Consider the following 23,005-nt stretch of genomic DNA (forward strand, 5'->3'; position numbering starts at 1 on the left):
TCATAGAATTAGATAGCTCTTGATAAGAGCTATCGATTGATGCAAAATTTGTCAATTTTGACTGTTTATTTTCCTCATAAATAATTATTAAAGGATTTCATGATTTTAGAAAGGGGAGGGGGTGTGTGAAAAAGACGAAATTTTGCATTGATCGTTTGATGCTTAATCTTCGTCAAAACAGGAAATCATTATAATATTTTTGTTGCTGGTGATCAAGGAACAAGTTATTATAAACGATTACTTTTAAGATGCTATATTTAACCCCAAAAATTACGTTTGAAAAAGTGGTTTTTGATAAACCATTATGGCGGCCATTTTTTTACCACGCCAAGTTCAAATTTTAAAAATGTAAATAAGTGTAAAAAATTTAAATTATAAGTACATATTTACATTTTGTTTGTGTCTAGAGAATTTCAATATCCGTCTTAGATAGAAAATCTTAAAAATTAAATAATATAAGCTAAACAAATTTATTTCATGGGTTCTCATTTAATTTACAACTTTAGGGGTCTTTTTCCACATTTCCGCATGGAAAACTACGTTTTATCGCGACTTCCGCATGGAAAAACTCTAAGCAGACAATATTCCAAAAAAACAATTGACTAACGCCCTGCGCGCTTATCATTTAGCCCATAAGAAAAAGTGCATCTGCAACTTTGTACTACTTAGTAGTGTACATATGTACTGAGACCATGTTGGACTCCTACCAATAGGCGAGACGCGGTCATTCCACGGTGTTTTCCACGCTATAGCTGTACATGCTACGCGTTTAAGATTCACCGGGGCTCGGCTAACGCGCCAAAATCTATAACAACAATTAAGACAACCAAAAAATGGAGCAACAAGGACAGCGTCTTATAACGTAATAATTAAACAGTTACGTACAACTCATGTATCTAATGCTTGTCGTATTTCAGATCTTTTTTTTCGAAACCACGTTTAACGTCTTCTGCAGAAGTCGTTAAAGGAAAAGAAAAGAGCGTAGAAGTGCGATGCACCGATGAAGCATCTGTGTTGCCGTGAGTAGACGTGAATAATGTTTTCCAAGTTCGTGCAATATACTACAACCCAGAAGATTGTTCACACATTCCAAAGATTTTATAGCTTAAACTGCTTATGTTTTAATAAAAAAATCACCACATCAGTACAATTGTTTAGGGGGATTAAAAGTTGTGCCAGTGACAGTCCAGCCAAAACAGCCACCAAAAAAGTAAAAGCACTTGAAAGTGATGATGAGGCTCCTGTTTCTCGAAAAAATAAGTAATGTATAGAGTGTAAAAAATTTTTCATTTTACCTAATAGTGAGTTATCTAGGAGGAGAAAATGTGCTGTAAGCAGCAGTGATGAGTCAGAACCAGAAACAGAGGCTATAACAAGAAACAAAAACTTGACACCAAAACTTAAATCACCAAGCAAATTATCAGGATCTACTAATGAAAATAGTACTACACTTTTTGAGAAAAAGGAGGACTCTAAGTTAAACAAGAAAAGTGTTCTATTAGTAGACAAAGAAGGTTTGAGTGCTATAAGATATTTTAGCCATGTTTAAAGTTATTGTATTTTATTGGGTAGATATTCTCATTTACTTAATGGCCATTCTTTGAAATAGATACATGTGATTCAAACGATGAAATCAAGTTGGGGAATCATGAGTACTATAATCCTGGCAAGAACAGTTATCATCCTCTAAAAGATGCAACATGGAAAATGGGTGATATCGTACCATACATGGCCCTAGCTAAAACACTGGAACTTGTGAGAAACTTTACTTAATATTGAATAAGCACAATTCCTTTCCAAATTTAAAATAATCTACTTATTTATTCATTCACCAGATTGAAGAAACTAGTTCCAGGTTGAAAATGATAGAAATCTTGGCAAACTACTTCAGAAGTGTTTTTCTTTTGTCACCAAATGATGTGTTGTGCTCTGTTTATTTATGTTTAAATCAATTAGCACCTGCATATATTGGTTGGTTGGCTTTTTTTTTTAACCTTCAACCAGCTGTTGAAACTAAAAAACTTATTTTAATGCTCTTTCAGGCCTGGAGCTTGGAGTAGGGGAAGGTATAATCATTAAAGCTATTGCACAAGCTACTGGAAGAACAGCAGACAAAGTTAAAGCTGATGTATCAGCTAAAGGAGATGTGGGTTTAGTAGCAGAGGCATCAAAAAGCACCCAAAAAACCCTTTTTATTTTCAGGTGGTGTACTAATGAAAAGCTTTTACCTTTAATAAATTGATTTTGTGATACCGTCAATTTACAGGCCAGCTATTTTAACAGTGAATAGCGTATTCAGCAAATTGACCGAAGTAGCTGTGATGACAGGAAATAGTTCCCAGACGAAGAAAGTAGATAAGATTCACGGATTACTCGTTGCTGCGAAGCAATTAGAAGCCCGTTTCATAGCACGATCGCTGGCTGGCAAGCTACGAATTGGGTTGGCTGAACAGTCTCTTCTTCAAGCGTTAGCTTTTGCAGCTTCCGCAACTCCCCCAAATCAGCCTTCACCGCCTACCCAACTGAACTGTTTCCAGGGGCTTAGCAGTGAAGCCATTAAAGCCAAAGTGGAAGCTGCAGCAGTCATTTTAAAGACAGCATATTGGCAAGTATTAGCTTTATTCCTTCTATTTCTGTTTCTGCCGTAAATTCAAGCCATCGTTATTCAAGTTGTGAATTAATTGAGAATTGAGTTTGAATAATTGAGCTAGTTTTCCGACTTCTTTCGTTTTTTACGTGTAATTATAACACTATGGAAAGTTTCCTTTTGAAAAGATGCAATTCGCTGTATACTTAATATTGAACAGTTGGGTTAGTTTTGCGGGCCATTTTATTTTTTATTTTATATATTTGTTTTCTCGTTTTTGCAGCCAATGCCCTAGCTATGATCGAATCATACCAGTTCTTTTACGGGAAGGCGTAGCAGCGCTCCCACTGCATTGTACCCTTACTCCAGGAGTTCCATTAAAACCCATGTTGGCGTGTCCTACAAGAGGTGTCGGAGAAGTACTGCAGAAGTTTGAATCTACCAAGTTCACCTGTGAGTGGAAATACGATGGTGAAAGAGCGCAGATACACCTCCTCGAGAATGGCGAAGTCAGAATTTACAGCAGGAACCAAGAAAATAACACCTCAAAGTACCCTGATATTATCAGTCGCTTTCAGTCATGGATTGCTCCGTCAGCTTCCGTTCGATCTGCGATTATTGATTCTGAAGCTGTAGCTTGGGATACAGAGAAGAAAACAATCCTTCCGTTTCAAATTCTTTCAACGAGAAAACGAAAAGATGCTGTTGAAGCAGACATTAAAGTTCAAGTAAGATTTTTATTTTCAGCGTTGCAAACATTTGCCTGTTTTTTATTAAACAAATTTTCAACGCAATTAAAAAATATTTACAGGTTTGCGTATTCGCATTTGATTTGTTGTTCATCAACGGAGAGTCCCTTGTCGAAATCCCGTTAATAGAACGTCGACAAAAGCTTTGGAACTCTTTTCATAGAGTTGATGGTCAGTTTGATTTTGCAACTAGCAGAGATCCACAATCAATTGAGGAAATCGAAGAATTTTTGGACGAATCGTTGAAAGGTGATGTTTTATTTAGGCCTAGTGGACAATACTATCAAATGCCGTATATTAAACTGTTACATGCCCTTTGCCAGCTAAATTTTATCTAAATTGGTATGCTTATATATTTTTCAAACTCGTTTTTCTTTCACTGAAGGCAATTGCGAAGGACTTATGGTTAAAGGCTTAGTGAAAGATGCTACGTATGAAATTGCGAAGAGATCGAAAAATTGGTTGAAATTAAAGAAAGACTACTTGGATGGAGTTGGTGACACGATTGATGCCGTCGTAATAGGCGGTTATTTAGGCAGAGGCAAACGCACCGGTCTTTACGGCGGCTTTTTACTGGCATGCTACGATGAAAACAATGAAGATTACCAGTCACTTTGTAAAGTAAGTGCATATCTGGTGTAGAATTCCAAAAGTTTTACTACATATTGCTTACCTGAATTTTATAACATTATTAACCACCGTCCTGAATTTTGTTGAGCAGATCGGTACAGGATTTAGTGATGAAGATTTTCAGACCCATAGTGATTTCCTCAAAAACCACATAATTCAAAAGCCAAAACCTTACTACCGGGTTAGATAATGTGCTACGTTAATCGCGTCATGTACCCAAATTAATAATCTTATCCTATTGCTATCTTACTGTGCAGTTTGACCAAACGTTATCACCCGATCATTGGTTTGAGCCCGTGCAAGTGTGGGAAATTAAATGCGCTGACTTGTCCATTTCGCCAGTACATAGAGCTGCTGTCGGAATAATTGACCCTGTTAAAGGAATTTCTTTGAGATTTCCTCGTTTTATAAGAATACGACCGGACAAGAATCCGGAGAATGCTACATCAGCCGAACAGGTAACAAAAATGATGTAGCCTTTTTAACTGTTTACTAACAAATTACTTTATAGATTGCCGATCTTTACAAGAGCCAAGACCAGATAAAAAATCGGAAAATAGAGGAGGATGAAGAGGGCTTTTATTGAATCATGATATTCCTATGAAAACCCTTTTCGAGTATAGAAGCATACTGTGGTGATATTTCATTCTATTGATTTTTGTGTAAATCAATTATCATTTGAAATAAATTACCGTAATTGTCAATCGCGCATTAGACCATAAAATAGATTGCTTATTGCGATTCCAGAAATGTAGCCTGATCAGTCGATTGACTATTAACAAAGCAACCAGATAGATTGTCCTACTATCCAATCCTTAGTCTTGTTTTTCATCGAAGTCCATAAGTACTACAGTATTGCCTTGCGATTTGCTTCCTTCAATCGCATTCGTTAGAGTCGTTATCGTTATCCTTTTGGTTATAAAGAAAAATAATTGTACAGTATGTAGCCTACTAAATTAATCAAAAAATTGGTAATCCCCAAGTCTACAATAACCTTAATTTTCGTAATGTGCTACACAAGCATAAAAAATAAAGGTTCAATTGGTAACAGTTGAAAATTTGGTTTGGTAAAAATTTCAGTCAACGATCCCTTCCGGATCGTTGTCCACATTCGAAGAAAAATTGACTACAAACGAATGAGCACACAATGAGGCATTCTCTAATTGTTTGTATCCACCTATTTCTATTGAAATATGAACAGCTATGTTCCATTGAGTCTATCATACTTGCTCACCAGAAAGTTTTGAATTAGGGCAGTGCTTAATTGAGAGCTAAACAATCTGTTTTTTTTTGCACTTTACTAGATCATAAATTTTTTCTAAGCTGTTATATTTTAAACGAATAGAATGAAATTCAGCAATTATAGTAAACAGAATTAGTATACATTTTAATTTTTACTTTGTATACTTTTAAAAATTCTCATCCTTGAAGAAGTACACCAAAAATGTAAGGGAGAAAAAGACCCCTTTCAATGTGAGCACTAGATAATGAGAAAAGAGATTTCCCTCCCCTATTTGACTAGTAGTACATCATGCACTGTACTTAGCCACCAGCTCTTCTGACTTCACAACATACGCTTCTTTTGCTGCATCTGAAGACATGCCTTTTTTTGATTCCCAGGCATCCCATTTGGCTTTTCCTTTAAAATCCAACATTCCAGGTCGTGCTGAATATAGAAATCAGTTTCAGGATATCAGAAAGCTTCATTTGAAAAATATTTATAGTAAAACTAACCAACGTTAACATCTCCAACAGTGGCTTGCTTAAATAACGCATAAATTTCTTTTAGTTCATCGTCAGTAGGCCTAGCAGTCAACGCTTTGATATCCTCTGCAGCTTTATTGAATTTCTATTATAAGGTATTTAAGAAAAATGATTAAATAATGTTTTAGAAAATTGTCAACCTAAAAATCCTGCGTACTTCATCAAGAGACATTTTTGCTGTTATTGGACAAATATAATATTGTTCGTCAGGGTTCCTCCACGTAAGCCACTAGTGCCCACAAAACAAGATTAATAGATCCTCTTCTCAACAGGAGGAAAAATAGTTGTCTATTAAGTTAACTTCGGTTAACTTATCCAGCCATTGAAGATACAAGCAAGGAGCAAGGAGAGTAATTGGGCCTTGAGGAAATCTGGAGATTTAAAAAACATCAAATGAATTCTTGAAAATTAACGCTCGATCCAAGGCAATTAAACTAGAGTTTTTAAAGTACTATATAATAAACTGGCAGAAAGAAATAAGAAAAATATTTAGGTATTGCAACATTGGAATACTTTTTTTTTCATGAAAGCTTCTGTTTAGTACCTTTTCTTCTTTTTCCCTTTCTTGCTTGGTCGTCGTCTGACTGTTCCATTCTTTTCCGGGCCACTTAACGTCAGGTCTCTACGAAGCATACACAATGGTGGGTAAAGTATCCTGTGATATCTTTAGCATCCTCGAAAAACGTTGCATTTTAAGAAAAGAAATGTGAAGTTTTCATCCTTCTAAGTGTTTTACAGATAGATTTCATTTGTCGTTAATTTGCAGGCAAAGCGTACAAAGAAGGTTGGTATTGTTGGAAAATATGGTACCCGTTATGGTGCCTCTTTACGTAAAATGGTCAAGAAAATGGAAATCACCCAGCACGCCAAATATACATGCAGTTTCTGTGGAAAGGTATGTACTATTGTTTTAGCTGTGCTGTCATACTCCAATATTATCAATGACGTTTTTTTTTTAGGACGCCATGAAACGTACCTGTGTTGGAATTTGGTCATGCAAAAGGTGTCGTCGTACAGTTGCTGGAGGTGCCTGGGTGTACTCAACAACAGCTGCTGCCACAGTACGATCTGCTGTCAGACGCTTGAGGGAGTTGAAAGAACAGTAAATTCTGTGTGAGAGCATTTGCCCATCTTTCGATTCTTCAATACAAATTTGAGGCCTCATTCAAGTTTCTTGTGATTCAAGTAGGTGTTCTAGCAATGGAGAAGAAACGAAGGTTAATTCTATAATTAAAACATGTTGCAGTTAAGAACTTAATGCTTTGCCGGACAACTGTGTTCAGATATTGTGACATGCTGTTTTACTGTGAGGAAGTTTCACTTCCATTTAGCGACACACTCGACACGCAATTAGGGCTATGTGTGTGAATTGCATAACAGTATGGTTGTCATCATATAATACTAGGATCGACACTTTTGAATTTTGAGATCTGGGCGAAATTTCGGGATGTATCAAGCTGGCTCAGCACGAGTGACATTTTGTTCCTGATCTACAGTGCTTATGGTGCGGACGTTCGCAAAGCCTAACGCACTAAAACACAAGCTGGCAGGTCGCGTTTGATTGCCCGCAAGTGAATTTTTCTGTTTTATTCTCATTTCTGGTGTTAAGATTACTAAAATCGGTGGGTGTTGATGGGGACGAAATTTCTTTGGAGCGGAAGATCAGACCATTGGACCTTCCAAATAGGTTTTTGGAAAATTAGCTGTTGCAGCTGTGGACAATTTAATAAGACATTAGGGGGAAAGTGATGCTTCAAGGATATATCAAAGGAGATACATTCGAAAGCTAATTTGTTTCCCACATAAAATTTAGTTACACTATGGGCTACAAATTTTGTTCATAATTTTTATGTGTCAGGCCCTCATCCAGCAAAACATGTTGGCTGTAGTTCCATTTTAATTAAACCTGGACAGTTGATTCAGTTAGATCAAGAAAAACTTAAGGTGTGCCAAAGCAGATTGACACTAGGAAGTTCCGAGCTTTTTGGCAATCGAAACAGCAACACAAGCAAAAAAGAACATCCGGAGGGGAAAGAAGCAAAAAATTCAATGCGACAGCAAACTTAGTCGTCTAAAAAAGACGGTCGACTGTGTATCGAGGACGGCTTGTGCTATGTTTTTTTTTATAATTATGGTCAACACAAAAACATTTTATTCTATGTATATTAATTGCAGTCCTTTTACTGATTTGGGATCAGATATGTTCTCCCGGAAGGCCGTGTTCTACTGCCATCGTTGCCTCCCCCCATCACCACTATGAGAAATTATTGCAGGCATAATCGAAGAAGGAAATGTGGGTTCGATTTTCGGATCTGAACGTATGTTTATTACAAAATATGAAACGAATGTTACTGACTCGTGTTTTTTTTTTACTTGTCCACCCCCTATTTTATTAAACATAATTTAAAGGATAACGATTGAAATTTAAAAATCCCGCTTGTTTTCTAAGCTGTCATCTTAATGCTGATTGGTTAAAATTGTTTTAGCTCATTCAGCAAGGACTTTAAATAAAATCCATTCAAAAACTCTACCAGATGCCCGAAAAAAACACGCAATAAAAACACATTATAATTTACAAACGTTTCGTTGTGAAAAAAAAAATGAATTTAAATGGTCAAACGAAGCCGTCGATGTTTCGGTTTTAGGCCGTCCCCTCCCCTAAAATAAATGCTAAAAATATTTTATATTAACCACATGAAATTCAACCTACAACACAATTTTTTTAATCGATAGTACTCATCCAGATCTAAAGATTTTCTGCAAAAAAAAACTTCGGAAAATATCAAAGGAAAAAAATGAACACTTTCGTTTGCCATATTTAATCAAAGAGGCGAGTATGAGGCTAGACAGAAAAAATGTAAACCACCGCTAATAAACTACCGAGTAAGGGGCAATCGTGGACCGAATCCTACCGGTTTCTATTTTGAATAATTTTTTTCCCTTTTTGCTTGACTTATCATCATCACATTTTAACGCGTTATAAAAGTCCTAATATTTAACGAATTTTAGCGAATGCTTTCATGGAGTTAACTATCGTTAACTGACAGAACAACTTAATGAATATTACTTAACGCGCTGGGAATTAAAGCGTTAACTTTCTGTAGGCGTGAGAAACGTAAATTTCGCACAATTCTGGCTCTTACCACAAGACAAAACAGCTTCTACAGCCGAAAAATGTAATCCTAAAACGACAAATATCGCTGTCATGTATTTTTTGTCGACAGAAATTTACATGAGCATAAAAAAAAATGAACAACTACATTGAGGTTAATTAACAGAAGTTTTTATTTTAAATCATCCGCCATGGAAAAGTAAATACAACAAAAAAGTAAATAGTACGAACTACGTACTGTTTCCCACAGACGTCGGATGGCGGTAATGTTTTTAAAATTTTTTCCCCTATGGTCTTACCTATCTGTCCTTCATCTCTGGTTGTAGCTAACTGAATTGCGATTCACGAGGTAGGCTTGAAGGACGTTTCCGTGTTTTAAAAAACCAAGATTTGTACGTTAATTGAACAGAATGCTCTAATGAAGCATCTGCCGTAGCTCTTTGGTAGTATTAGCTACCTTGATATTAACAAATTGGACATTCACTGCCCCACATCCGCCAGAACAGGAGGCGAATTACCGAACCAACTACTCTTCCACGCGGAACGAGCTTTCCTGCCGTAGCGAGAGCTTCAGTGAAGGAAATCCTCCGGAAACGGCTGTGCAAGCTCAGTGGTATGGAACCCCCTTTTTACCTTGGAAAGTTAGTTGCTATGCATGCACTTGCTGTACACACTAGGCAGTAGCCCTTTCAAGAGACATTCTACCACGTAGTTGCGGAAACTGCATGAAGACAATGGTAATAAGTTGAACGTAATAAGTTACAAGCTTAATAAGTTGAAAGCCAGTGGCTTTTCCGTTACAATATATTGGCAATAATAAGACATCGCGTGGTTGGTCATTCAAAAATCATAGTATCTTCGACTGTATCCGTTCAAAAAATACAATTATCTACCAACGCCCAGTTCTCTTACACCAGGACTTACCAGCAAGGGTAACACCCTTAGGCATGGTTGTCGTGCTGCTCAGTAGACCAGGACGGATTGCTTGTTCACACGAAATATTTGCTATGGCTAACCGGCAAACGCCGCACATCATACCTTAGTCTCACTAAAAGTTTAGTGAAGAAAGATCAGTTTCTTCATCGTTCCCTAAGTTGCAGACTTGGTGTAGCAACAGTGTATTGTTGCGTTACGAAACGTGGAATGCTATACAGTCAATACACCAAAAATTTTGTTGCACACGGAATTAATAAACTTTTTTAAGATTTAGCTATTCTGTCGCTTGCTACGTTTTGTTCCGATTTGTTTGAAAACCTGTTGCATCTATCCGGTACATCATCCAGTTATTCTTCTTTTCGAAGCAAGTCGGCCACTGCTGAAGTTATTCCATCTATCCTGGTATGTAAGCTTCATGTTTTGAAACATTAAGTTTTGCGTAATACTTTTTCAGGCAATAATTATGTACATTGAGTGTAAGTATAAATAAATAAGCCTTCGGTAATTGGAGGAGAGAGGGGTTGGCTGTTATCAATCTTTAGATTTTGAAGAGTATGGTATACGAATTTCATGTACGATCAACACAACGTTACGTTACGCAAGGAAATGCCTACTTCTTGCAATGAAGTATTAAACGTGAAAAGTAGTTTTACCTTAATGGGATGAACAAAGCTTAATAAAATGGTTTTACACAGATTTTATGGAAGTTTCAATGGAAATTAGCTTGATTTCAACGATTTCCTGTTTTCCATTGAGAAATTAGGCAATGGAGCTCCCGGCCCTACACGGCGTTTAATATTTCGGCCGTTCGACAGTAAAATTTGATCTTTAAATTATGAATAGAGAAGGAAGAGAGCGTGACGTCCACAACAAATGCATACTGCATTTTGCTCGAAATTGTTGTAATTCTAATTAATAAAGAAGTTTAAAGTAACGAACACCATTCTTAAGCATACGTTAGCATGGCTATAACTCAAAAGAGCAAACAATAATAAGAACATAATGTTTATTTACAACGTTACTTTAGACTATCGAGGGTTTGGCTCTGAAATCTTTTGTTGGATGAAGTGGAATTTGTTCGACAGGCGTATCTTTTAAAAATAACGATGGTGGAAAAAAAATTTAGTAACTGCTTCCAATGCTTTTCCATGAATAAAAAAATTAACGATACCGCTGTTGAACTAAATCAAAAGGATGGTTCACAAAATAATGCAATACTACGTAAAAAAAAAGAAACAGAAAGCTTGCTGTATTACGGTAGTCATAATCATTAGGCAGTGGCATCACTGTTTTTGAAACGGTGAAGTTACTTCAGAGGCTTTAGAGGCATTAAAAGGCTGCTTTAAACGAAGTGCAATTTCGTAATCATGTACTCGTATTCACGAAATAAATATCCGTTTTGTTAAGGGAAAAACAACCAGGAACGAAAATCCCCATAGATATTTTAGCTTTAGGCTAGCGCTAGTCCCAGATTGTTTGAGTCTTCATGTAGTCCTTCTCTCGGCCGCCAACAGGTTGCGTGCGGCTTCAACTGAATTCTTCGAATTCAAAGCGCATTCTTGTCCTATTTCAATAGAATTTAAACAAAAAACATTGAACTTTAATGAACCATCAACGTAACATTATAAGTTTGTTAAACATTGTCTGTATGTTTGATTAGTTAAACACCATTCACTGATCAAAACAAGAGTGATGTGTTTGCTCAAGCCATATTTGTTTCATTGAGAAAAATCTACCTAAATGAAAATTTTTGATGCACTTTTTTGAACCGCATTGAAGTTCACTGCTCCCCTAGATGAATACAAAAAACTTTAGTTGTGATGAGACCATAGCACTAAATTACTTTTGATTGTCGCGTAATTGCGAGTGTAATTGTCATAATCGATACGGCAACAGTAGATAAGTGAGACGCTAATGAAAATTATAATTACGGAACGAGATGAGACTCTCGTAATCACTTTCGTCATAGAATATTTCAGTTAACTCACCACGGTAGAATAAAGTAACAGTCAATACCGAAACCGAATGGGCTGCTTCATTAGCCGGATCAGTACCGTAACTGGAGCCGTCATATGACATCATACGCTGCGGTGTTACGCTTTAAATGCACAAAGAACGTTGTCATGTATCTCCTCCTGCTTTCGTTAACTATTTCTTATGCTGAAGAACAATTGTAGATCAGTAATTGTCATGGGTGGATTAGGTGTCATCTGTAGAAGAGTGATTGCCACCTTGGCCTGCTTATTATCCGTCTGGTGAACATTTAGGCAACAGCAGTCTTTTTAGTCTAATGCTCTAATAATTTCTTCAATGTCATTCATTTATGTGCATCTTTTTTCTGCGATTTTTCTTAGTTTTGGTTGGGGAAAGTTCGAAATTTCGGACCCGACATAATTTTTTTATTTTGTTGGCATTGTACCCCAGGCTAGGAGACTAACTCAAAGGACAACTGAAAGAGGTTTAGGCTTTTAGGCAGAGCCGTCTTCCTTGATCACGCTAGTACGGTATACAAGTTAAATGTTGTTGAGCATTTGTGTCAAGTGCTATTTCATTAAAAATATTTTCGCCGCACGGCTTAACAGAATTTGCTAGAATTTCCTGCAATCCTTCAAAATTCCACAGATTCACCAAAATCTCATAGATTCTCTAGACCCTAGAAAAATTTCGTTCCATCTGGATTAATTTGCATCCTTTTTAGGCTGCTGAATATGCACCAAGTCCACTTTCAGAAATATTATCACCTATTATATACATATTATAGGCCTATATGCCTCTTGAAACGAACTCAACCCCATTTAACTCAGTTCTGCCATTTGGATGGAGTTCTGTGAAAATTGAAACGCTTAGAACCAAACTACCTGAGATCGTTTTTGACATCCACTGTTCATTCCATTGGCTGTTTCTCTCCAATAATAATTTTAAAAAAGTCTTAATCTGCCAATATCTCTAGTCTTAAGTTAGGGATAGTAGGATAGCCTATAACGTGCATTCTTCGGGAGTGAGTTTTAATTTAATTGACGAGGTTTTCACGCAAAACTATACGCATTGCTACTTGCGGTTAAAATACAATAAAAAAAATTAGAAAACATTTTTTAAATGTTTATATGTATAACATTCAACTCATTTTTCGAAGCAAAAATAAGAAAACGTTTCTTTAATTTGTTGCGTTTTGGTTTTCCAATACGGAAAGCACGAACAAGAAAGCATTAACCTAAAACAATTTTATAATTATTTGTTTTAGTTCCAACCCACTGTTGTGACACAGATATCGTATATTATTAAAAAGCATGAACTAAAACTATACGTTGTTTTCTTGATTTTATTAGGTGCGTAAGCTATTCATTAAATCTGTCGTGGCTGTGGAAGGTCAGTCAATAGAGCAATAAATCCTTGGATAAACGGAAGATAAAAAGAATGATTCAAGATTCACTGGTCGTGGAATTCTCCGGCAAATTAATCGAAAATGAAAGGTGTGGAACTGTGGGACAAAAGTACCCTGTCTTCATTAAGGTATGGAGCTCTCCAGGAGAGCAGTCATCCCCCTACAAATTTGAAACAGGAGCATGCTTGCCGTCTGTCACAGTCCGCGGACCTTTACGCGAGGCTTCTCGGTGAGTTGACGATTCGTTTGCCTGCTCGTTGTCGTAAAAAGTATCATCTCACGTAGTCTAAATACCATTCTATGGTATGAATGGCTTTGACACCCTAACGCGCTAATAGCGCATTTTTATATCAAAATGGAATAAAAATTCGCCATATAATATGACGTAAAATCAATGAGTGTATGGGTTTTCTCTATACGGACAGGTGATGTTGTGTATTGTCTTCATATCCAGATAGCTAGAAAACACATTAATAGACCGGGAAAAAATTGTCCCCAATCAGCCCCTAGTGCGCTTTGTTTTGCGTCTTTTTGTTCTGAACGTAAATCGTCGTGACCAAGGACATTTTTTTTTTCAAATTATTATATTGCAGTTCTTTTGAAGACGACACCAATGGCTCTGAATATTTTTATTGCCCTCACCAGCTCGAGTATACAGGTCGCAAGACATCGGAAAGCATCAACCACATAACATGTCCTTTACATCATTTGACAACTAATAACAGCAACGGTGGAAGTTTACGCCTGCGACCGACTGTAACAAGAAAACAGTTAAATAAGCCGATCTTTAAAATAACCTTTAATGTACGACAACTGGATTGTTATCTCTTGGAAACAATCCTCTCGTTTCCTCAAGCCGGCAAATTTGAAATCGATATCATTTTGCCAAACAGCACCGTCATTGGCAGCCCCTTAAAGGTACGTCTGGTATACTGTAAATGGCTTTAAAGTTTTGAAAAATTGTTCTGTTTTGCAAGAATCTTTCGCATTCCATTCCCGTACACATTTAATTTGGTTTAAAGACGGTAATTACTAAGCTAGTTCTAAGCTTGTTGTTCATTATTCCCCTGCCAACTCCATTGTCGAAAGAAATTGGTGTGGCTGCTAAAATTTCAATAACTAAATAGATGGTGGCCAACCTAGAAAATGCACAATTGCCACCTTATGTTTCGTAATACTTCGGCAAAGGTCTCCCAATACATAAACTTTTTAATTATTGGCAGACCTTAGTACACTATTTCACAAATCAACCCATATTTGTTAATAATTCAATAAATAATACCTTTCTACGTGATAAAGGTTGATATTTTTCCCATTGGAATTCGAAAAAAATCATACGGAGATCAGTTACGAAGCTCTTCGGGTACAGATATGGTACTTAAAGATGCTGCTGCTGAAGACGATAGCCTCATCAACCGAATCGGCTGCCGCGGACGAGCCAAAGGACAGTTCATTAACCCACAAGTAAGTACTACGAGTAAAAAACCATCACCAATTGTTTGGCAGTTTATACAAAACGAAACGCAAAGATGTGTTCAATTGGAGAACGTTTAAATAATACATAAACATTAAAATTAAATTCTCTTCTCCATGTCAGGATATCAGCACAACTGTTTCGGGGAGAATTTTAGCTACAGATTCCAACAACCAATGCGTCCAGATTTTCAAGGCAAAAAGAACTCAAAATGAAATACAATTTTCGAGTTTTGGAAGTTTACCTATCGTACGCGGCCGGCTCCTGGGTCAGCTGCAGCGACCAACAGGTAGACTATATTTTTATGAAATGTTTCTTATGATTCAAAATTATAGTTGCAGCGTAAGTGGAGGGTGCATGATAAGAATAGAATTATGTAGGCAATATATGCGTCTTCACAAACATATGTTTTAATTTTTTTATTGTATTCGTTTTCAAAACAAATCATGTTTCTCTGCGTTTCACAGTACACTGCATGTGATAGGGTATGTTCACAGCTGTAAACTGTCACAGTTGAAGTGTTACTTACTGTACGTTGCAACAAACAACGTTTTTCTAAAATAAGGTTTTAAGCTGTCTGAACAAGGAAAATTGTAATAGATGTGTAAGGAAAAAGCTTCTTATTTTAAACTTTCCAATAAATTTGTTAACAGGCATTGCCTTCCTGCCGGAAGGTGAGCAGTTTATTATTGCTGATTATGAAAATCGTTGGGTCTCACTTTTTGAAGCCAGAGGAAAATTTTTATCTCGCTTTGGAATGGGCAAACTACAAGGTACATTTACCGTAGAGATTATCTATACACGCGTCATAGGCATGTAAAAAAAATATCGCAAATCAAATTTAGCCTTGTTAAAATAAGTAGCATTAAAAAAGATCTCCTTCATCAATACAGGTCCTAAAGGTTTAGCCGTTGACGGAAAGGGCCACATATATGTGGTGGACAATAAGGCATCATCAGTTTGTGTTTTCCTGACCAATGGACGTTTTGTTGGACGGTTTGGTTCACGCGGTGTTGGCGAGGATCATTTAGCTGGTCCTCACTTTATTGGAATCAATAGTTTTGGCCATGCTATTATCTCAGATTTTCATAACCACGCAGTTAAGGTATTCAAAGCGTAGACATTTTTGGCCTTTTCGTATTTAAACTGAACGCTGCTTTCTCGTTAGGTGTTTGATTCTACTGGTCAATTTTTATACAGCTTTGGATGCAATGGCGAAGACGAAGGGCAGTTTAACGCTCCGACGGGAGTTGCTATAGATCCGTATGACAATATTTTAGTAGCAGACTGGGGAAATTCTCGTGTACAGGTAATTTCATTTTTATTTCTATTGAAAGTGGTAACTTAAACTAAAATGAACTATGCACATTTTTTAAAAATGAATTAACAATAAAAATAAATATATGCTTAAAAAATCCATATAGGTGTTTGACCGCCAAGGAACTTTTTTACAGTTTATCGACAGTTCTTCCGATCCCCTCTATGGCCCTCAGGGATTGAGCCTATGTGATGGAATTTTGTATGTTGCGGATTCAGGAAATCACTGCATTAAAGTTTACAAATACGATAACTTTGTTACAAATGTGACTCAAGTCGAATAAATGGTTCCCTTCTGAAAATAAAAACAAAATTTCAAAAAAATTTACCGTAGCAATGAGCCTGTAGGACATTAGACAGTAAAAAACCAAGTGACTTGCCCACCGATAATGGGAAAAAATATTGATGAAATCCAACATTTTGTTCATCTAGATAATACAGTACCCACCCAGAATAATCTTCACTCTCAGTGTTTTTCTCCCTATTGTACATGGCGTCTTTTGGTGCTATGTCCTCCCGTATTTTTATTTACGGCTAAAGCATAATTGGTACGACAGTACAAAAAAAATTCAGCCAACTCATACCTGAGTTGGTTGTTATGTGATACTGGTCATATTTTATATGTGTAGTAACCTAAGCGGTAATAGTTGATTCAGGTGTTAACTGTTTTTTCATTTCCCAGTTCCGCGCCGCCATGGCTTCTTTTGGTAGGGTAATCTCTAAATATAGCTCTTTTTTATTCACTGCATTATATTTTACTTCTAAGTAGCATGAACTTCTGGTTTTTTCTTCAATATTCATTACATTGTTTTCTTATAGCCGTATAATTTTGTTTTTGCTACATTATCTCTGAATTTGGCTATTCCAGTGCCAGAGTATGCAAATATATACCACACGCCAAGCCCCCACCACAGGTATGCTTTTGTTGACGTTGTTTGTGTGCACAGTATAAGATGCTTATAGGGGTACGGGTAGGTCTTGTTGTGTTCATAATTACATCCGCTCGAAAATGGTTCTTCTGTTTTTGTGCTCACGACCTACACAATCGGGAAACGTGTGGGACGCGGGGATTCGAGTGTACAATACCATTTATTCGCGAGACAGCGTGGGCCGCCATCTTGTCTATCACGCATCAGACCGTCCTACACGCCAAGACTGAACATTTGTTTATTCTTTTTACGTTTTCTGTTTGTGTAGCCACTAGTGAGTGTTTGCGCGTCATGATCATGGGCACCCCTTACCGTGGACGGGGCCTACCCACCAGATGCCCGTTCACGGTGTCGACGACACCAGACATCGCTGGCTCTCCACTAAGAATGGCGGCATCATCACTACCTGGGACGTCGGACACGCGTTCCCACTCCCTTGAGAAAATGGTTAAATTAGTCGTAGATCATGTGGGACTATAAGCCGCAGCATCCACTGTGGATTTTTTCCCAACGTCGGAGACTGCCGACTCAGAATTTTTATTTTTGTTTTACAGAAGGCCTAACACTTTATGGGTGTCAGAGTACGCAGCCGGGCTTCGATAAGAAAGCGCCGGCGAAACGCGGGAGGGCTCCATTATGGGGATCCTACCATCGTGTTGAGCTACGGCTGACGGTCGTAGACACACTTACCGACCGGCAGAACCGTTCCCTGAAACCTATCAAGCTAGATATGTATATGTAAGAAGAATAATGAAATACTTGTGCTTTTGGAGACGGGATGCGCGGGCAGGAACGGCGGGTCCGATGAGGTCGATGGCAGCGTAGTTCGGGTATCGGGATCGGCGGTGGAGGTTGGCCAGTGGACAGCAGGTGGACGGCGGCTTCGGCAGGCAGGCGGGCGACGAGGCGATAGTCCAGTAGGATAGGCACGGCGGGCAACACGGGCAGGACGGGCAAGACGGGCAAATAACACTCGAAAGAACTAACAGGTTTTACCGAAATAAGTGTGAAGCAATGGATCCCGGTCTCGGTGCAAAATTTGTGTGTGTATTACGAAGGCCTAACCGGCCTTTATATACCCATAAATAAAAACACCGTTGACAAATCTAATTACATATCAAAACATAAGTTTAAATGTTGTCCCAGAGGTCGCCGCTAACCTTCTTTCTCCTGGCCGCGAGAAGGCCCTTTCCTACGATAATCCAACCTTGCTATCCCGATGCTCGAAGGGTTTTTTCCCTGCGGTTGTAACCCGTTTCCTTCCGTTGATTTCTAACATCCGGTTCCGTCTTATATCGCTAGAGATCGTTCCATATAGACGTAGAAGCAGTCCCCAAATTACAATACCATTTTCCCTGGCTATCAGCCTTCTATTGCTCGGGTCTTGATCGTGGGTCTTGACCTGTTTCTCCCGTCTGGAGTTTCTGTGTCTCTGGTCGACGGCTCCTGCGTTCTTTGGCCCGTTATCCTTACTGTTTCTACGGCCGTTCCTTTTCCCTCTCCGTCTATTGGTCCTCTCTATCTTCTGACGTGTCTTCTTCACTTTCATCGGACCTTGACCGTGGGTCGGACGTTGGAATTTCCGACATCCACATGGGATAGATTCGCTCCCTTACCTCTGGCGGCACTCATTCCTAGTGCGACTAGTTCCGCCGCATCGGTGCCGCTTTCCTGTCACCGCAGTGTCACGTCCCTACAGTTAGAGAACAGGAAATATTTCCCTGTATTTCATTCATCTGTATTTCCCTGCGCTGTTTTGCTACATGGTGAGTACAGCTTGTACGGAACGCCAAGCTTGGGGTTTGGCGATGTCCAATTTTTAGCTTCATCAAGCTTCCCCGTTGCTAGCTTGCATACATTAAGCTAGGATGGGATGGAAGGGTTAGCTTAAGTTTCGGGGGGTACCAGCAGCAGCTTAAAATTAAACTTCGGCAAGCTATGAAACCGAAGGGTTGCTGTTTAGCTTACGGGAACCAAGTCATTGAAATTAACTTGAACTAGAAAATAACGGAGTTAAGAAAATAAATATTTTTCAACATTACAAAATATTCAGAACAAGCATATGATGAGATTTTCAAATAACTATAATATCTTGAAAATTTATTAATCATATTTAAGTTTAGAAATTTAAAAAACTTTTAGCCTAACTGCTTCAGCTTCAATTTAAAGGCTTTTGGTTAAACCTGTTGATGATTTGTCGAACACAACAAACAAAATATTCCGTTTTGGTTATCTTACAGATACTCAGTGGAAATTTCTATGCCGCCTGGAAAAATGACTTACGAATGAGCCTTGTACCATTGCAGAGCTTCTAACGCAAATAAGTATTAATGAGGAGAATGACGATGGCTCATGATTTGAGTGTTAGTTACGTCAGTAGTATTGAGGAAGCCCAGAGACATTGACGGTGCTTAATATTTTAGGAAGGTAACTATCAATTTCTTCTGGGTTGTATGAATCTACGATTTCAATGTTTTTAAAGACAAAACGCTCCAACAACCTTTTTATGACTTTATGTTCTTACATTGAAAAATTCTTCTTTATTGTGGAATAGAATACCCAGCTACTAATTCGAGCGGTCGCGTCATCATTTCAAATTCATATGGGTCTCCAAAAATGTGTAGAATAATTCTTTTTTAGAAAGTTGAGTGTTAGATAATTTCGATGAGATATTAAATTTCAATTGTTGGGGTTTTTGTTAAAATTTCTTTTAAAAATCAGACAACCCAATCGCGATAATGTTGACTGGCAATTGAGTGGAGATGTGCTGCACGAATCGAAGTGGTCGAATACCATGTTACGTCATTTTTCATTTTGGATTCACTTTCTCCCAGTTTTCATGTCTTACAAAGGACAAAATTTGTGTGAATCTTCGATTAGAAAAAAATAATTTACTATCATAAGGTTCGACACGATTGGCACAAATTATTTATCACGTCGATCTCAAGGGTTTGTCATCAAAGTGGATTATACGTAAAAAACGACGCTCAACATTTACGTCCCTCACACGCCATTTACTTAGCTTTACTGTTGAGAATAAAGATCAGAAGCACTAATTCAAATATGCAACCATTACCTTATTAGTTCCCAGAGCTCGTGAATAAATACATTATCTCTAATGCAACTATGTATTACATACCCTAAAGAGCTTTACCACTTGCAGCAACAATTAATATGAAGAAGTGTGCGACAGAAACTATTTACAATCGACAGTAGCAGACGACATAAAAGACACCGAGGCTAAACAACACTCCGTTACTCATGCGCAATATTTGTAAAATAAAATAAGAAGATAAGATAAGGGTTTGTCATATTTAGTTAATATCAACATTTACTAAGTTTTTTTCGTGCTATTATTGCCTCATACCTCAGACTGTTTTTAGCTTTAGCTGAGTGCAGCCATGGATTCCTCCCATGCCCTACTGTAACAACGGCCAGTCAACACGCAATAACTCCTGCGCCTAAAACTAAATTACTAGTGGGGCGTAATAAACCAAACCGAATTCTACTTTCCTCAGCTTCACTCCACCCATTCCAATTTCTTTAAGTTGACAGCGTCCCAGTAACTGTCATTTCGAGTTTGAGAGCAACGTGATTTTTCCTAGCGTATTGTTTTTCTAATGAGAGTGAATTGTTATATTGTTTTTTTTTGTTGTAATGCAAGCTACGGAAATAAGGAAAGTGAAGTTCGTTTCTTTCGCTAGGCAAGAGACGACAATGCAATTGAGCTATGGCTTCTTCAGTTCACATCTAACAGTGCTCTACAGGGTTTTTTAAGTAATTGAAATTAAACAAGAATCCCCGCACTTGTAGTTTACATTTGAAATTAATTGCTTTAACAACAACAACAACAAAAAATAACCATTAGACCGCTAACTAATATATTTATTGTTTTTAGGACAATGACCAAACTACGGATTTCCACATTGATCCAGATTTTGATATCACTGGCAGATGAACATCTCTTACTAACACTACCTTAGTGGTAATTTTGAATCTTTAGTTTTTTCAGCAAGCCTAAAACACTTAAGATTTTTAAATTTTTATTATTATATAATGCTAATTCAACTGAAATTATTAGGCAACTGACATCACAAGGTATTCCTAATACGAAACTAATTTAGATATAAATTACCAATCAACACATCTAGAAAAAGAGTTGGCCTCGGACAATGTTAGTTTATTCCTTCGTCCGTCGACGTGCTCGGTAAAGGGAGAAATTTATATTTTTAAATCTTGTTTGTTCTGCAAATTTCAGACTTATTCAGATTCTATTTTTTAGCAAGCAAGCAAAATGCGCAATCTTACTACCAAAAACCAACAAATTTATCCAAAGATCCATTAACAAATCAACGAATGAGACTTAGAAACTACGTCACAAAATATGTGTTCTGCAAAACGAATTCAAGAATATTGTATGCTACTACATTAATTTTTGTCTTGTTAACCGTGTTCTTATTGCTTAATGTTAAGTGGATATATTGGCAATACCTGCCCTCTGGGGGAGGAGTACTACCGTAGTACTACAAAAGGAAAGAAAAAAATTCCACTTCTCACAGCTTCTTTCAACTCATTTATATTCTGTATTAATTATCAAACAGTGGAAAGTAGAGCTCGGTTTGGGGTATTACGCCCGTCTGGCAATTTAGTTTCAGGCGCAGGGGTATTGCGCGTTGACTGGCCGTTATTACTGTAGGCCATGATTCCGCTCCATCTCCGCATGTTGAAGGGTCGTATTCCATAGACTCGAGAGTAAATTGTGAGGAAGTTAGGAATAGTGGGGCAGCTTTGCCTCACTCGAATCGCTTTAGCGATCCCGCGGAGCAATTGTGATTATAAGTGGAAAAAGGGTGAGAGACATTTACAGTCTATTTCCCTCGTCAATATATATACATATTTATATATTATTAATTGTATTGTTATTAATATTCCCACACAGAGTGTTTCTAAAAATCTCTGGTGTTGTGTATCCCAATGCAGGAGCGGATGAGGACGACGAGGCAGACGAGGCAGACGGGGATCATTGAGACATAAGGAAGCGGCGAAATAACATTGGGGGAACTTAAATGTTCAGTCCCAACTTTTCGGTTCATTCAGACGGGACGGGCCTCATCAACAAGAAAAGTTTACTATTATTTCGGCTGTAACGTTTCAGTCCCCACTTTTTTTTCTCTCCTCCCTCATCTGTGGATCCGCATTCAGAACCTAACGAGTCTGACGTAGGAGGTACGACAACGGCACGAAAAAGATAGTAAGGCACAATAAATGACACGTCAACACTGTAAAAATCTCTCCGTTCTTCCACCTACAATCACAATTGCTCGGCGGGATCGCTAAAGCGATCCCTTCAGCAATTAAAGAACTTAAAATAAGGCAGATAAAATTTGTAATGCAAATTAATTATACAATGGAAATAAAGAGTTTAAAAGTAAGGGACGTTCCTCATACCTTGCGCATTGTAACCTACTACTTCATTCATGTTGCTTTGCCGCTCCTTTTTCATGTTTAATATTGAAATAACAATGGTAAGTTGTATCGTTCGTGAGCATAGAAGATTACATCCATGTGAAAGCATCTGCGATCCTTCTTTGCCTAAACCAGCAGACCATCAAGATGGCGGTTCCGTTCAAAATGACACGACCCATCACATTCGCGGGATCGGACTAATTACGCACGCCTACCGCAACAACCGTTCGAGGCCGGATCTTTCTAAAGGAAGCGTTAGCCAAATTAGCAACATGGGTGTAGGTGGGGCAGCAACCGCTCAAACTAGAGAGCAAAGGGAGATTTCGAGACCGGTGTTTGAGGAGCAATGTACATGGTTCCATGATGTAATGGTTAGCACTTCAGACTTTGACTCTGACAATCTGAGTTCGATTCTCAATGGAACCTGAAAATTGGCCGTTTCGCTCTTTAAAATCCTATTCAGAGTCGATGACAAGTGGTAAAGATGATTTTTTGACAGGATCAGTGTTAAATTTGTCGAATAATAGGCTCATTGGTCTAGTAGTATGATACTTGCTTCGGGTGTAAGTGATCCCGGGTTCAATTCCCGGATGGGCCCACCATAACTCTTTTGTAACTGGTAGGTTTGCAAATAATGTTCAAGCTGTTTACGTAAGAAT

General features: G+C 37.9%; 3 protein-coding genes and 1 non-coding gene across 4 annotated transcripts; 3 read left to right on the plus strand and 1 right to left on the minus strand.

Moving 5' to 3' along the window:
* Nucleotides 1-734: 734 nt before the first annotated feature.
* On the plus strand, nt 735-4,670 carry LOC130693427 (DNA ligase 1-like). The gene is made up of 14 exons (XM_057516568.1): nt 735-862; nt 918-1,019; nt 1,159-1,260; nt 1,315-1,514; nt 1,610-1,755; nt 1,836-1,971; nt 2,043-2,202; nt 2,267-2,605; nt 2,871-3,315; nt 3,399-3,585; nt 3,722-3,957; nt 4,058-4,147; nt 4,224-4,424; nt 4,478-4,670. The coding sequence occupies exons 1-14, from the start codon at nt 834-836 to the stop codon at nt 4,550-4,552; spliced, it is 2,448 nt and encodes an 815-aa protein (XP_057372551.1). The 5' UTR covers nt 735-833; the 3' UTR covers nt 4,553-4,670.
* A 681-nt stretch (nt 4,671-5,351) lies between these two features.
* Nucleotides 5,352-6,047, minus strand: LOC130693480 (acyl-CoA-binding protein homolog). Its single transcript, XM_057516633.1, has 3 exons — nt 5,888-6,047; nt 5,701-5,815; nt 5,352-5,632 (listed from the first exon to the last, which is right to left on the minus strand). Exons 1-3 carry the CDS (start codon nt 5,900-5,902, stop codon nt 5,496-5,498), a joined length of 267 nt encoding a protein of 88 aa, XP_057372616.1. The 5' UTR covers nt 5,903-6,047; the 3' UTR covers nt 5,352-5,495.
* Nucleotides 6,048-9,731: 3,684 nt separating this feature from the next.
* LOC130693459 (tripartite motif-containing protein 2-like) lies at nt 9,732-16,263 on the plus strand. The gene is made up of 9 exons (XM_057516617.2): nt 9,732-10,180; nt 13,105-13,389; nt 13,754-14,078; nt 14,460-14,624; nt 14,758-14,923; nt 15,288-15,407; nt 15,528-15,739; nt 15,803-15,943; nt 16,059-16,263. Exons 2-9 carry the CDS (start codon nt 13,193-13,195, stop codon nt 16,233-16,235), a joined length of 1,503 nt encoding a protein of 500 aa, XP_057372600.1. The 5' UTR covers nt 9,732-10,180; nt 13,105-13,192; the 3' UTR covers nt 16,236-16,263.
* A 6,609-nt stretch (nt 16,264-22,872) lies between these two features.
* On the plus strand, nt 22,873-22,944 carry Trnap-cgg (transfer RNA proline (anticodon CGG)). The gene has a single exon. It is a non-coding gene; the product is annotated as a tRNA-Pro (tRNA).
* The last annotated feature ends 61 nt before the right edge of the window (nt 22,945-23,005 follow it).

This window comes from Daphnia carinata, chromosome 1 (genome assembly GCF_022539665.2).
Source record: "Daphnia carinata strain CSIRO-1 chromosome 1, CSIRO_AGI_Dcar_HiC_V3, whole genome shotgun sequence".
In the NCBI taxonomy this organism is placed as follows: domain Eukaryota; kingdom Metazoa; phylum Arthropoda; class Branchiopoda; order Diplostraca; family Daphniidae; genus Daphnia; species Daphnia carinata.

Bases quoted from the DNA above. Each gene is read 5' to 3' on its own strand.
- LOC130693480 (XM_057516633.1), bottom strand. The intron at 5,633-5,700 runs GTTAGTTTTACT...TTCTATATTCAG, and splicing joins TGTTGGAGATGTTAACGTTG to CACGACCTGGAATGTTGGAT.
- LOC130693459 (XM_057516617.2), top strand. From the start codon at position 13,193: ATGATTCAAGATTCACTGGTCGTGGAATTCTCCGGCAAATTAATCGAA. The intron at 15,408-15,527 runs GTACATTTACCG...TCATCAATACAG, and splicing joins TGGAATGGGCAAACTACAAG to GTCCTAAAGGTTTAGCCGTT. The intron at 15,944-16,058 runs GTAATTTCATTT...AAATCCATATAG, and splicing joins GGGGAAATTCTCGTGTACAG to GTGTTTGACCGCCAAGGAAC.
- LOC130693427 (XM_057516568.1), top strand. From the start codon at position 834: ATGGAGCAACAAGGACAGCGTCTTATAAC. The intron at 1,756-1,835 runs GTGAGAAACTTT...TTCATTCACCAG, and splicing joins TAGCTAAAACACTGGAACTT to ATTGAAGAAACTAGTTCCAG. The intron at 1,972-2,042 runs GTTGGTTGGCTT...ATGCTCTTTCAG, and splicing joins ATTAGCACCTGCATATATTG to GCCTGGAGCTTGGAGTAGGG.